Raw genomic sequence first — 12,687 nt, 5'->3', positions numbered from 1 at the left:
AGGGGACAGACAGGTGTATGGAGGAAGAGGATCTCAGGGAGCGGGAGGGAGTGGGACGCTGTTGTTAAAGATTAAATGAATGAAATGTGATGAGGGGCCCCAACTAGATACTGTAAGGGACGCGAGCCAAAAAAAGTTAAGGACCACTTGTTTAATCAGTGTTGTAATTTATGAGTTTATCACCCGTTTATTTACAGTAATGTAAACATAATAATAAATGAACTACAGCTGCCAAATAAATGTAGTAGAGTAAAATGACTAATTTGCCTTTGAAATGTAGTGGAATAGAACAATTAGATGAACTCAGGTACAAGTATATCATAATCTATATGTCCTATCATAATAATACTGAAGCATTGAGTAGGCTAAACCACGTGTGTGTGTGTGTGTGTGTGTGTGTGTGTGTGTGTGTGTGTGTGTGTGTGTGTGTGTGTGTGTGTGTGTGTGAAACTGTAGTCATAGTCATGTCATAGTCTCATATCCAATTCATCAAACCAATGTTTACACCTCCAAGTTATTTATTATTTATCTATCTATAACTGATGCTACTAACATAGCGAGGATGTGCAATACCTTATCTGACTTTTTAAGCAATAAAAGGCCTATATTAATTTTGTTTCGTGTTTATTGTGATTGTTGTGCTTTTTAATACTCCGGGAGTACCAACGTAATTTCAACAGTGGTACAATGGGAAATAGCCAAAAGCTTCTGTGAACAGTGTGTGTGTGTGTGTGTGTGTGTGTGTGTGTGTGTGTGTGTGTGTGTGTTTGTGTGTGTGTGTGTGTTTGTGTGTGTGTGTGTGTGTGTGTGTGTGTGTGTGTGTGTGTGTGTGTGTGTGTGTGTGTGTGTGTGTGTGTGTGTGTGTGCAGAGCCTAATACACGGCTCTGTCTGTGTGTGTGCGTATGTGAATGTGTATGTGTGTGTGCGTGTGTGTGTGTGCAGAGCCTAATATACTGCTCTGTGTGTGTGTGTGTGTGTGTGTGTGTGTGTGTGTGTGCAGAGCCTAATATACGGCTCTGTCTGTGTGTGTGTGTGTGTGTGTGTGTGTGTGTGTGTGTGTGTGTGTGTGTGTGTGTGTGTGTGTGTGTGTGTGTGCTCAGCAGCGCCACCCGGCGGCCGGCTGCGTGCCTCCGTGCAGCAGTGACTGCAGAGGCAGCGCGCTCAGCTGACTGTCTGGCTGTGTGTTATTATGTCCGCGAACCGGCGCCGTCAACACCCAAACACAGTGCAGCAAAACAGGCGAGTGGCGCTCCGCATCGTCTCTAATGAATGAGTGCGCAGGAAGAACCATGAGTCACCAATAAAGGTCTGCAGGATGTCTTTTAAGGTAAACCAGCCTTTTCCATGATCCATCATTCTCTGCACGCATCCTAGAGGGCCTCAATGAGAAACCAGATCACACCTGCTTCCTCTTAAAGTGTACACTTTCATTCATTTTCAGGGATTATCTAACGACGTGGTGTATTTAACTAAAGCACCGCGAGGAAGCCGGTGTGAGCTGGAATTAAATAGGCTGTTTAATTACAAACTCCAATGCAATCCTAGGCTATAGGATATCATGGCCTGTGGTCCTACTTACATTTGACACATTAACCTGTGTAGTGTGCTGCTCTAGCGCACGCGCTGTTTGATGCAAAATACGTTATTCAAATCCCTGAATCATGTCTACTAGGGCTGCACGATATGAGGAAACGTTGAAAAAATTGCGATAACGTTGAATATCGCGATCACGATATTACTTGCGTAAATAGATATTAAGTCAGTTCTGCTGCTTTCAGTATTTTGAAAAAAAAAATACAATAACTTGTTTGTTGAATTTAAAACAAATCTAAGGAAATTATTTTTTTATTGAAGAATATTGAACAATGAATTTAATATAAAATGCACCATTAAAAAAAATGACGATTCCATTTGTATTGCCATTTTCATTTATTGTGATTCTAGAAGCATTGCGATTTAATAGTATTGAGTGTTTTTGGCTCTTTTTTTATGCTTTTGACACTTTTTAAAATGTTTTTGTCACTTTTTTCAACGTTTTATTTCTAAATTCATGGTCAATAAACCTAATTTATATGACACTATACCTACTGTTTGAGTTAAAAAAAAAAAAAAAAAAAGCAGGAATTATGAATTATTTTGACTAATAGTTAAGATCAAAGGATGTTGAGTGAATCACAGACTGGTTTATTTCAAAGTTTAACCCACTGTTTTAAAACCATTTAAACATGTTTATAAAATTGAATAAAACACCCAAAATTCAATGAAAGTAATCATTAATTTTACGTGCAAAGATCATTGTATGGGTTGTATGGGTTCCATACAACGTACATCCATGCATCCATGTTATTTTTGGGGCATTTTGGTTCAAAGAAACCAATATTTCTGTTATAAAAAACCTTGAAAACAGGTCAAATTAGACCCGAGTACAACACAAGGGTTAAACCTCGACTCCTGCAAAGGACACTGTGCTATTTTTACTGGCTGTACTCTACTGTCAGTGTGTATAATACTGTTATTATAATACTGTAATGGTGGTTTAAGGTCAGTGGTTGTTGTGTGTATTTACCCTACAGAAGGAAACACCCCTGGCTAATGCTGTGTTTTGGGCAGCGAGGAAGGGGAACTTGGCTCTACTTCAGCTGCTGCTCAACAGCGGGCGCGTGGACTCGGACTGCAGAGACAGTGTACGGCCGCTGCATGTCCTGGCTGCTCAGCTGCACGCTTTTCCCATAATCCACCTGTGGTAGGGACACAGAGAGCTTCAAGCCTTTCCTCTGTGGTTGCATGATGTGTGTGTACCACCCATTTTATGTTTTTTTCCCCCCTCCATCATAATAAAGGGTGAGGGTTTCCTGTGTTAAGTTGGAAAGGATTTTGCAGTTTCATCACCACATTATCAGCAAGTCATCTACAATAAAAAAAAAACACCTATGGTTGTTAATTTATTGTTGCCATGTTTCTTTTCAGTATGGAACGACAGCGCTGATGGTGGCGTCCTACAGTGGCCATTTTGAATGTGTCAAAGAACTTATCATGCAAGGAGCGGACATCAACTACCAGAGAGAGGTATGATATGATTGGGGAAATAATTGGCTAGCCCAAATAAACAATATACCATTAGTCACAGTGAATCTGGAGTCTGTTTATCACTGAGAGGTTACCAGGTAACCTGCCAGTGGAGACTCCAAGAAGTCACTGCTCCCGGCCAATAAATAGTCTGGTACATAACCCCTGTAAAACAGCCAATTGTCATTTTTACACTTAACACAGTTTTTGTACGGTTTAAACAAACAAGTTTCCTGTCTTTGTGCTAAGATAAGATTACTGTTTTCTGGTTGTAGTTACACATTTATAGCCTAGAAATCTAGACTCACCCTAGCGGCAGCAAATTTAATTTGCAGCCAGGGTTGTCTAGCAACTCTCCGTTGGCTTACGAGCTGGAAAAACCAAACTCTGGTCAGGCCAATCACATCGTGTATAGAGTCGGTGGGCGGGCTTATGGCTGCTGCTGCTGGCAAACAGCGGTGTTTAGAATCGGCTTTGGCTGCGACTCTGGAAGACTTGGAGTTAAGCTTTTCTTTGAGAAAAGAACAAAGAACGGCAGTGAAGTCATTCTTAAAAAAGGAAGATGTGTTCGGAGTTTTGCCGACCGGATACGACAAAAGTTGAATCTATCATCTAGCTCCGCAACCGTCTTCATTGCTCTGGTTGGTTGTAGAGCTATCCTATTGCATGCAGAGGGTATTTGAAAGACAACCGTTTATTCCGCCCCTCGGATTGAGCCCTGCCAATGGGGAGTTCCCAGACCCAACATCTTGATGTGGGTCTGGCTTGTCAGGCTAACACATTTAGCTATAGATATAGATATCTTTAAATATAGCTTCTGTAATGTCAGTTTTATGTTTGAAAATGAGTTTGGCTGTAGGAAGCACATCAGTATAGTCTTGGGTTTAAGAATAAGCAGGGGCGGGTTCCCGGATAGCTCAGTTGGTAGAGCGGGCGCCCATATATAGAGGTTTACGCCTCGGCGCAGCAGACATGGGTTTGACTCTGACCTGCATCCCTTTGCTGCATGTCATCCCCCCTCTTTCCCCTTTCATTTCTTCAGCTGTCCAGTCAATAAAGGCCTAAAAATGCCCAAAAAATTATCTTAAAAAAAAAGAATGAGCAGGGGAAGGGCTAGAAGAGTGGCACGGGGTGGTACCCCCCATTACTAATTATTGGTCCCCCACTGTACCACCCCACTTTAAAAAAATCCTGAAATCACCCCTGAGAATAAGAATAGACAAAACTTGTAAATATGGGCAGCAGATTGAAACTGTACCCGAAACAACTTACAGACTGCCTATGAAGACTGCTGAACTCCTGATGTTTTTCTGTTCTATTTGACACAGTTTTTTTTCAAGTGAAAACAGCAGTATCTTTTTTTTAATTGTTTTAATTTGTCCTTTTCAGACAGGTTCTACCGCCCTGTTCTTCGCCTCCCAGCAGGGACACGATGACGTTGTGAAACTCCTCTTTGAATTCGGCGCCTCCACTGAATTCCAGACTAAGGTATGCAGCAGGGACAATGCACGTTCATCACAGTCTTTACAATACTGGGTGTGATGGAGACTGCTGTCATGCTAACATCTCAGAGAATCAGAGGGCTTCGTGTAGAGATCAGTAAACAAAGATGAGGCACAGGCTGCTTTTTTGCACCTCTGGAGACTTAAAGTGCTCATATGATGCTCATTCTCAGGTTCATAATTGTATTTAGAGGTTATATCAGAATAGGTTTACATGGTTTAATTTTCAAAAAACACCATATATTTGTTGTACTGCACATTGCTGCAGCTCCTCTTTTCACCCTGTGTGTTTAGCTCTCTGTTTTAGCTACAGAGTGAGACATCTCACTTCTGTTCCATCTTTGTTGGGAGTCACACATGCTCAGTACCTAGGTAAGGACTACTAGCCAGTCAGAAGCAGAGTATGAGGGCGTGCCCTGACAGTACCTAGGTAAGGACTACTAGCCAGTCAGAAGCAGAGTATGAGGGCGTGCCCTGACAGTACCTAGGTAAGGACTACTAGCCAGTCAGAAGCAGAGTATGAGGGCGTGCCCTGACAGTACCTAGGTAAGGACTACTAGCCAGTCAGAAGCAGAGTATGAGGGCGTGCCCTGACAGTACCTAGGTAAGGACTACTAGCCAGTCAGAAGCAGAGTATGAGGGCGTGCCATGCTAGCAGCTAGGCGAGCATTATAACGTGTGTTCCAAAGTGACCACGTTTGTCTCTGAAGTAAAGGCTGGACTACAATAGAGCTGTTTGGAGCAGTTTGTGAACAGTGTTTTCTGTTGGAGATGGTAAGTCCCTTTGGGGTGGACTTTGGGCTTTTCACTTTATAAACCTATAACATGCACAAAAAAGATATATAACACAATAAAGGAAAGGGGAAAAGCCAAAAAGCATAATATGAGCACTTTAAGAGATGTTCTCGCCACAGCATGTAACATACAGTCTGTTATTCTTACTGCTAAATTAGTCTCGCATTGCCAGACCTTCCTCCACAGCGCTGCAGAGGAGGGTCTGGCTAGTCCACACAACATTCCGGGATGGAAGAAAAAACGTGCTCTGGTTTATTGGCATTTCTTTTAACCATAAATCGCCAGGAGTTTAAAATGGTAACACAAAGGAAGTGGAAGGTGACGGCCGTCCGGCCGAAAATAAGAGACATCTGGTGGAATTTCCGGCGGCACCTGAACAATCCCACAAATGAAACACCGTCGATATAGACTACTGCTAAAATGTTTTTCTTGTGTTTTTGTCACAGGATGGTGGCACAGCTCTCACAGTCGCCTCTCAGTACGGACACTCCAAGGTGGTGAGCACCCTGTTGAAGCATGGAGCCAATGTTCACGACCAGCTGAATGTGAGCCACATCTTCAGCCTCTTTATTAGACCTGTCTCCCTCTCACTGTCAGTTCCTCTGTCCGTCTGTCTGTCCGTCTGTCTGTCTGTCTGTCTGTCTGTCTGTCTGTCTGTCTGTCTGTCTGCCTGTCTGTCTGTCCGTCTGTCTGTCTGCCTGCCTGTCTGTCCGTCTGTCTGTCTGTCTGTCTGTCTGTCTGTCTGTCAGGAACATAATGGTTCAGTTGCACACAATGTCCCAGCTGCTGGAATCCAGCCTCTCAGGTTTCTGCAGACTGCTGAGTCATACACGACTGATATTTGGCAGGATTAGTGTCTGTCCTTAGGCAAGGAAAAACAACCTGACTGCACATACGTATATTTATGAAATAGTAGTATTAAAGTATTATGTTAGTAATACACTTTTTGATTAGTTGGAAGCTTTTCTGCCAGTTGTTTCTATAGGTCTAAGTACAGTAGAAAGGTGTTACCCTGTGTGTGAGATGATTCTTCTTCTATGTTTCAGGACGGTGCCACTCCTCTGTTTCTCGCTGCCCAGGAGGGCCATGTGAACGTGATTCGTCAGCTGTTGTCATCTGGTGCCAAGGTTAACCAAGCGAGGGAGGTAATTTTTACGTCTTTTTTAAAAATTACTTTTTAAGTTTTTTGTTTTTTTTTACAGATTTAAAGGTCATAGTCATTGCTGGAAGAAGTATTCAGATCCTTTACAATAATAATAATAATAATAATGTATACTTTATTAATCCCGCAAGGGGAAATTACAATGGTTTCACTCTATTGTTATTACACACATTACACACAGGCCTGAATTACACACACATGCTCAGTACCTCTACACGCACTAATGGAGAGATGTCAGAGTGAAGGAGCTGCCCATGGAGAGGCGCCCAGAGCAGTTAAGGGTTCGGTGCCTTGCTCAAGAGCACCTTGGCAGTGCCCAGGAGGTGAACTGGCACCTCTCCAGCTACCAGTCCACCACCATACTTTGGTCCGTATGGGGACTTGAACCAGGAAAAGTCCTGCATTGAAATGTTACTTAAGTAAAAGTATGTACAGTAAGTAGGGGCGACCTCTAGCTCACCCAGTAAGAGCGTGCATCCCATGTAGGCTGAGGCCTTTGCAGCGGCCCAGGTTCAAATCCGAGCTGCTGCCCTTTGCTGCGTGTCATCCCCCATCTCTCTCCCACCTTCCCTGTCTATCCACTGTCACTCTGAAATAAAGGGGAGTATCACTTAAAGTATTAAAAAATAAAAATACTCAATGCAGAAAAATCACATTTTAGATACAATCAAAAGAAATGTGTTTAATCATTTCAGCATTGCGTGGAAGTCTGGGACGGTGCCTAAGGAGTGGCAGACCGGGGTGGTGGTTCCCCTTTTTAAAAAGGGGGACCAGAGGGTGTGTGCCAATTACAGGGGTATCACACTTCTCAGCCTCCCCGGTAAAGTCTACTTCAAGGTGCTGGAAAGGAGGGTTCGGTCGATAGTCGAACCTCAGGTTGAAGAGGAACAATGCGGATTCCGTCCTGGTCGTGGAACAACGGACCAGATCTTTACTCTCGCAAGGATCCTGGAGGGAGCCTGGGAGTATGCCCAACCGGTCTACATGTGTTTTGTGGATCTGGAGAAGGCGTATGACCGGGTGCCCCGGGAGATACTGTGGGAGGTGCTGCGGGAGTACAGGGTGAGGGGGTCCCTTCTCAGGGCCATCCAATCTCTGTACGACCAACGCGAGAGCTGTGTCCGGGTTCTCGGCAGTAAGTCGGACTCGTTTCAGGTGAGAGTTGGCCTCCGCCAGGGATGCGCTTTGTCACCAATCCTGTTTGTAGTATTTATGGACAGGATATTGAGGCGTAGTCGGGGTGGAGAGGGGTTGCAGTTCGGTGGGCTGGGGATCTCATCGCTGCTTTTTGCAAATGATGTGGTCCTGATGGCATCATCGGCCTGTGACCTTCAGCACTCACTGGATCGGTTCGCAGCCGAGTGTGAAGCGGCTGGGATGAGGATCAGCACCTCTAAATCGGAGGCCATGGTTCTCAGCAGGAAACCGATGGAGTGCCTTCTCCAGGTAGGGAATGAGTCCTTACCCCAAGTGAAGGAGTTCAAGTACCTTGGGGTCTTGTTCGCGAGTGAGGGGACAATGGAGCGGGAGATTGGTCGGAGAATCGGCGCAGCGGGGGTGGTATTACATTCAATTTATTGCACCGTTGTGACGAAAAGAGAGCTGAGCCAGAAGGCAAAGCTCTCAATCTACCGGTCAGTTTTTGTTCCTACCCTCACCTATGGTCATGAAGGCTGGGTGATGATCGAAAGAATGAGATCCAGGGTACAAGCGGCCAAAATGGGTTTCCTCAGGAGAGTGGCTGGCATCTCCCTTAGAGATAGGGTGAGAAGCTCAGTTATCCGTGAGGAGCTCGGAGTAGAGCCGCTGCTCCTTCGCGTCGAAAGGAGCCAGTTGAGGTGGTTCGGGCATCTGGTAAGGATGCCCCCTGGGCGCCTCCCTAGGGAGGTGTTCCAGGCACGTCCAGCTGGGAGGAGGCCTCGGGGAAGACCCAGGACTAGGTGGAGGGATTATATCTCCAACCTGGCCTGGGAACGCCTCGGGATCCCCCAGTCGGAGCTGGTTAATGTGGCTCGGGAAAGGGAAGTTTGGGGTCCCCTGCTGGAGTAAATGTAACATTCCACCGCTGGTCATAGTCACACATACAGTCGCCTCTTTAGCTCACCGCTCCGCTTTCTCATCCCTTCAGGATATCCTGCAGCGATTAATATTCAATTCAATTCATAACAAGAGTTATCTCAAGACACTTTACAGATAGAGTAGGTCTAGACGACACTCACTCTATAATATACAAAGACCCAACAATTCCAGTAATTCCCCCAGGAGCATTTAGAAAGACAGTGGCGAGAAAAAACTCCCTTTTAGGGAGAAACCTGGGACAGACCCAGGCTCTTGGTAGGCGGTGTCTGACGGTGCCAGTTGGGGGTGTGATGAACAGTGGCAATAATAGTCACAATAAAGATAATGGAACTATGACTAGAAATAGTAGTTGTAGTAGTTCATGATGTAGCAGGGTACTGCAGGGTGTAGCAGGGTGTAGCAGGGTACTGCAGGGCGTAGCAGGGCGTTCCTCTTCCGTTTCATCTCCTCCCTCTTATGTCCTTTGTCTCTGCCCCCCCATGTGTTCTCCAGGATGGCACTGCCGCCCTGTGGATGGCAGCCCAGATGGGTCACAGTGAGGTGGTGAGGGTGCTACTCTTACGTGGTGCAGATCGGGATGCTGACAGAAACGTATGTAGTTCTTTTAGAGTTAATAGTTTGTACTAGGGCTGTGCAATTAACCACACTTTTAATTGTGATTACCATTTCGGCTTCTAACGATCACAAAAAACAGAGACAATTTCACAGTTCAAGGTGTTTTCACTGTTTTTTAAATTCAATAAATGCAACATCTTTCCAAAAGTCAGTGAGTAATCGTGTTAAATAATTGTGTTTCTTTTCAATATTGACGAAAAATAATCGTGATTATGATTTTTTTTCTATAATCGAGCAGCCCTAGTTTGAACATCTACAGTTTAATCGTGACAACAGAGCAAACTTTATCTGCTGATGAGGACTATGTAGTCGAAAGAGGACCATGCAATATAGTTGAAAGCATCAGAGCGAGACGACCTTAAGTGGAGATTGTTTTGTTAGATATTATATGCTTTCTCTGTTGTTTTTTCAAGGATGGATCAACAGCGTTATTCAAAGCTGCTTTTAAGGGACACAACAGCGTCATCGAGGAACTTCTCAAGTTTTCTCCTTCAGTTGGCCTTCTCAAGGTAGTGGATGCTGCTATTGACTTCGACCATTTTAGGAAATATGTTTACTCGCTTTCTTGCTGTGAGTTAAATGAGAATCTTGATACCACATGTCATTTCTGTATGGTAAATATGTAGCTACAGCGAGGCGATGGTTAGCATGGCATACCATAAAGACTCCAGGAAGATAGTCTGGCGCATAAACCCCCATAAAACCTGAATGTAGAAGAAGACATTATTACTTTATTAATCCCGCGGAAAATTAAATTTTTCACTCTGTTGTTAGTTACACACAGGACTGAAATACTCACACATGCCCAGGACCTATACATGCACAAATGAAGAGATGCCAGAGTGAGGGGGCTGCCCAAGGCGCTCGAGCAGTTGGTGGTTCGGTGCCTTGCTCAAGGGCACATTGACAGTGCCCAGGAGATGAACTGGCACCTCTCTAGCTACCAGTCCACACTCCGTCCATACGGGGACTTGAACTGTGACCCTCTGGTTCCCAAGCCAAGTTCCTACGGACTGAGCTACACTTTTTTATTACCTCTCTCTAGCCTGACAAGCCAGACCCACATCAAGATGTTGGGTCTGGGAACTCACCATTGGCCGGGCTCAATCCGAGGGGCGCGATAAACAGTTGTCTTTCAAATACCCTCTGCACGCAATAGGATAGCGCTCCAACCAACCAGAGCAACGAAGAAGATAGCGGAGCTAGTTGATAGATTCAACTTTTGTCGTATCCGGTCGGAAAAACTCTGAACACATCTTCCTTTTTTAAGAATGACTTCAGTGCCGTTCTTTGTTCTTTTCTCAAAGAAAAGCTTAACTCCAAGTCTTCCAGAGTCGCAGCCAAAGCCGATTATGTTAAGCCCGCCCACCGAATCTATACACGATGTGATTGGCCTGACCAGAGTTTGGTTTTTCCAGCTCCCAAGCCAACGGAGAGTTGCTAGACTGACCCTGGCTGCAAATTAAATTTGCTGCCGCTAGGGTGCGTCTAGATTTCTAGGCCATCCTCTCTCATGTCTGTCCATTCAAAATGAAGTTACAGCCAGCAGCCAGTTAGCTTAGCTTAGCATAAAGACTGGAAACAGGGGGAAACAGCTAGCCTGGCTCTGTTCAGGAGGTCACTGCTCCAAAAATAGTCTGGCACATAACTCTTTGTACAACCTCAACTTCTTGTTTTTACACTTCTCTTTTTCTTACAGATTAAACCAACAAGATATACCATGTTGATTAGTGAGCTTTAGAGGTGCTGGTAGGTGGATTTGTTTTACGTTTGGACAGAGCCAGGCTAGCTGTTTTCCCCTGTTTCCAGTCTTTATGCTAAGCTAACATGAGAGCATGATAGTGGTATCAGTCTTCTCATCGAACTCTTGGCAAAAAACGGGACTAAGCATATTTCCCAAAATGTCAAACTATTCATTTAATACTAACCCTGCAGCACTGGATGAAGAGCAGGTTTATATTTGTTAAAAACTGGAGAATGCAGCGCCTCTCCATAAGCATTATGAATACATATGTGTATTTGTTGTCTCCAGAATGGCTCTACTGCCCTACATGCTGCTGTTATGGGTGGAAATATTCGAACTGTTCTGCTGCTGCTTGGGGCCAACGCAGACCCCACACTGCCCAACAAGGTAAGGCACTTAGGCTTTAAGCCCCTGACACACTAACCCGACGGCCGACCGTCGGCAGAATGGGCAGTCGGACTGATCAGTCGGCTCCCCGAGGTCCAAAAAGTGCCTCAGAACACATCGAAGCGACGCTGACTTGAGCGTACGTTCTGCGCGTGCGCGAGACGTAATACGTCTCCAGATTTTTCAACCGGGCATAATGGTGGTTTCGTTCAGAATACGATCTCATATTTTACGAAGATAGTTCACGAAACGTGTTTCTCAAAACATTTTAAGCGAGAAATAGGCCGTGCAGTTGCTGAATCTGTCTTCATTTCAAGGTCATTTTAAAAGATTTTCGTCTGATTTTGAGTGGCTTAGTCACGCTCATCCCGCTCGTCATTTCCGGGTTGGCACTCCACCAATCTGATTGGTCATTGAGTAACTGCCCGCCCTCCGACCCAGCAAGTCAGTTCGGCCAAAATGAAGGCCGACAGCCCCTCCAACAGACGACGGCACGGAACACACCGAACAGACTCGCACAAGACTGTCCGACGGCCGATTATCGGGTTGGTGTGTCAGGGTCATAATGGCCCTAACACATCAATCTGATAAAAGATGAGATGATGAACAGACAGAACATGAGCAGGTCATTTCAGCTTGTAGACTTTTTTGTGTGTGTTTTGCAGAATAATGAACTCCCTGCAGATCTTACAAAGAACGATCGCATCCTAAAGGTGTTACATCCATCTAAATCAATCATAAGTGGAGAAAGCTGATGACCACCCAGACCCCTACCTACCTTCATGCCTGGCTGTACCACACTGATGAAGTGTACTGAGAGGAAAATAACAGTGTCAAATCTACTCAACTACCACATATACTGTACACGGTGCTTGCTTTTGATTGCAATTGGAAACAAGTCATATGTTGAATAAACCTGGACTAAATATAGAGCAACTCAATGTGCAACCAAAATGCATTTGTCTGCCATGTGCATCATCTCCTTTACTCTGTTAGTATACAGCATGTGCATTTATTTTTGTTTACCCCAGGTGTTGTAAGATTTCTAGATATTTTGCACACTTTTTATTTGCCTTTTTAATAGATGTAATAAAGTGTAAATTTGTTATTCAATCCCTAAGTGTGAGGATTAAGTAATTTTATCATCGACATCCTGATTATCATTTTAAAACTAAAATAGATATTACATGTTGTAACAATATGATTTAGCGTTAATGCCTTATATTCCCAGAGGTCAGTATTTTCAGATGTACACCTGTTCCCACACCTGTAACTCACTTTTATTGTGCTTGAATTCATTTAATTTCCGGTTTTTTTTCTGCAAAGTTAACTAATT

General features: G+C 44.4%; 1 protein-coding gene across 1 annotated transcript; it reads left to right on the top strand.

Annotated features, from left to right (window-relative positions):
• The first annotated feature begins 1,191 nt into the window (after nt 1-1,191).
• ankrd29 (ankyrin repeat domain 29) lies at nt 1,192-12,464 on the top strand. The gene is made up of 10 exons (XM_078258208.1): nt 1,192-1,328; nt 2,575-2,685; nt 2,969-3,067; nt 4,457-4,555; nt 5,811-5,909; nt 6,411-6,509; nt 9,098-9,196; nt 9,634-9,729; nt 11,253-11,351; nt 12,017-12,464. Exons 1-10 carry the CDS (start codon nt 1,317-1,319, stop codon nt 12,104-12,106), a joined length of 903 nt encoding a protein of 300 aa, XP_078114334.1. The 5' UTR covers nt 1,192-1,316; the 3' UTR covers nt 12,107-12,464.
• Nucleotides 12,465-12,687: the final 223 nt, after the last annotated feature.

Source organism: Sander vitreus, chromosome 9 (genome assembly GCF_031162955.1).
Source record: "Sander vitreus isolate 19-12246 chromosome 9, sanVit1, whole genome shotgun sequence".
Lineage (NCBI taxonomy): Eukaryota > Metazoa > Chordata > Actinopteri > Perciformes > Percidae > Sander > Sander vitreus.
The sequence above is the reverse complement of the archived record's forward strand: the minus strand, read 5'-3'. Positions and strand labels throughout refer to the sequence as shown.

What these genes read in the sequence shown, in the direction of transcription:
- ankrd29 (XM_078258208.1), top strand. An exon ending in AGGTTAACCAAGCGAGGGAG is followed by an intron (nt 6,510 to 9,097) that starts GTAATTTTTACG and finishes TGTGTTCTCCAG; the next exon opens with GATGGCACTGCCGCCCTGTG. An exon ending in ATCGGGATGCTGACAGAAAC is followed by an intron (nt 9,197 to 9,633) that starts GTATGTAGTTCT and finishes TGTTTTTTCAAG; the next exon opens with GATGGATCAACAGCGTTATT.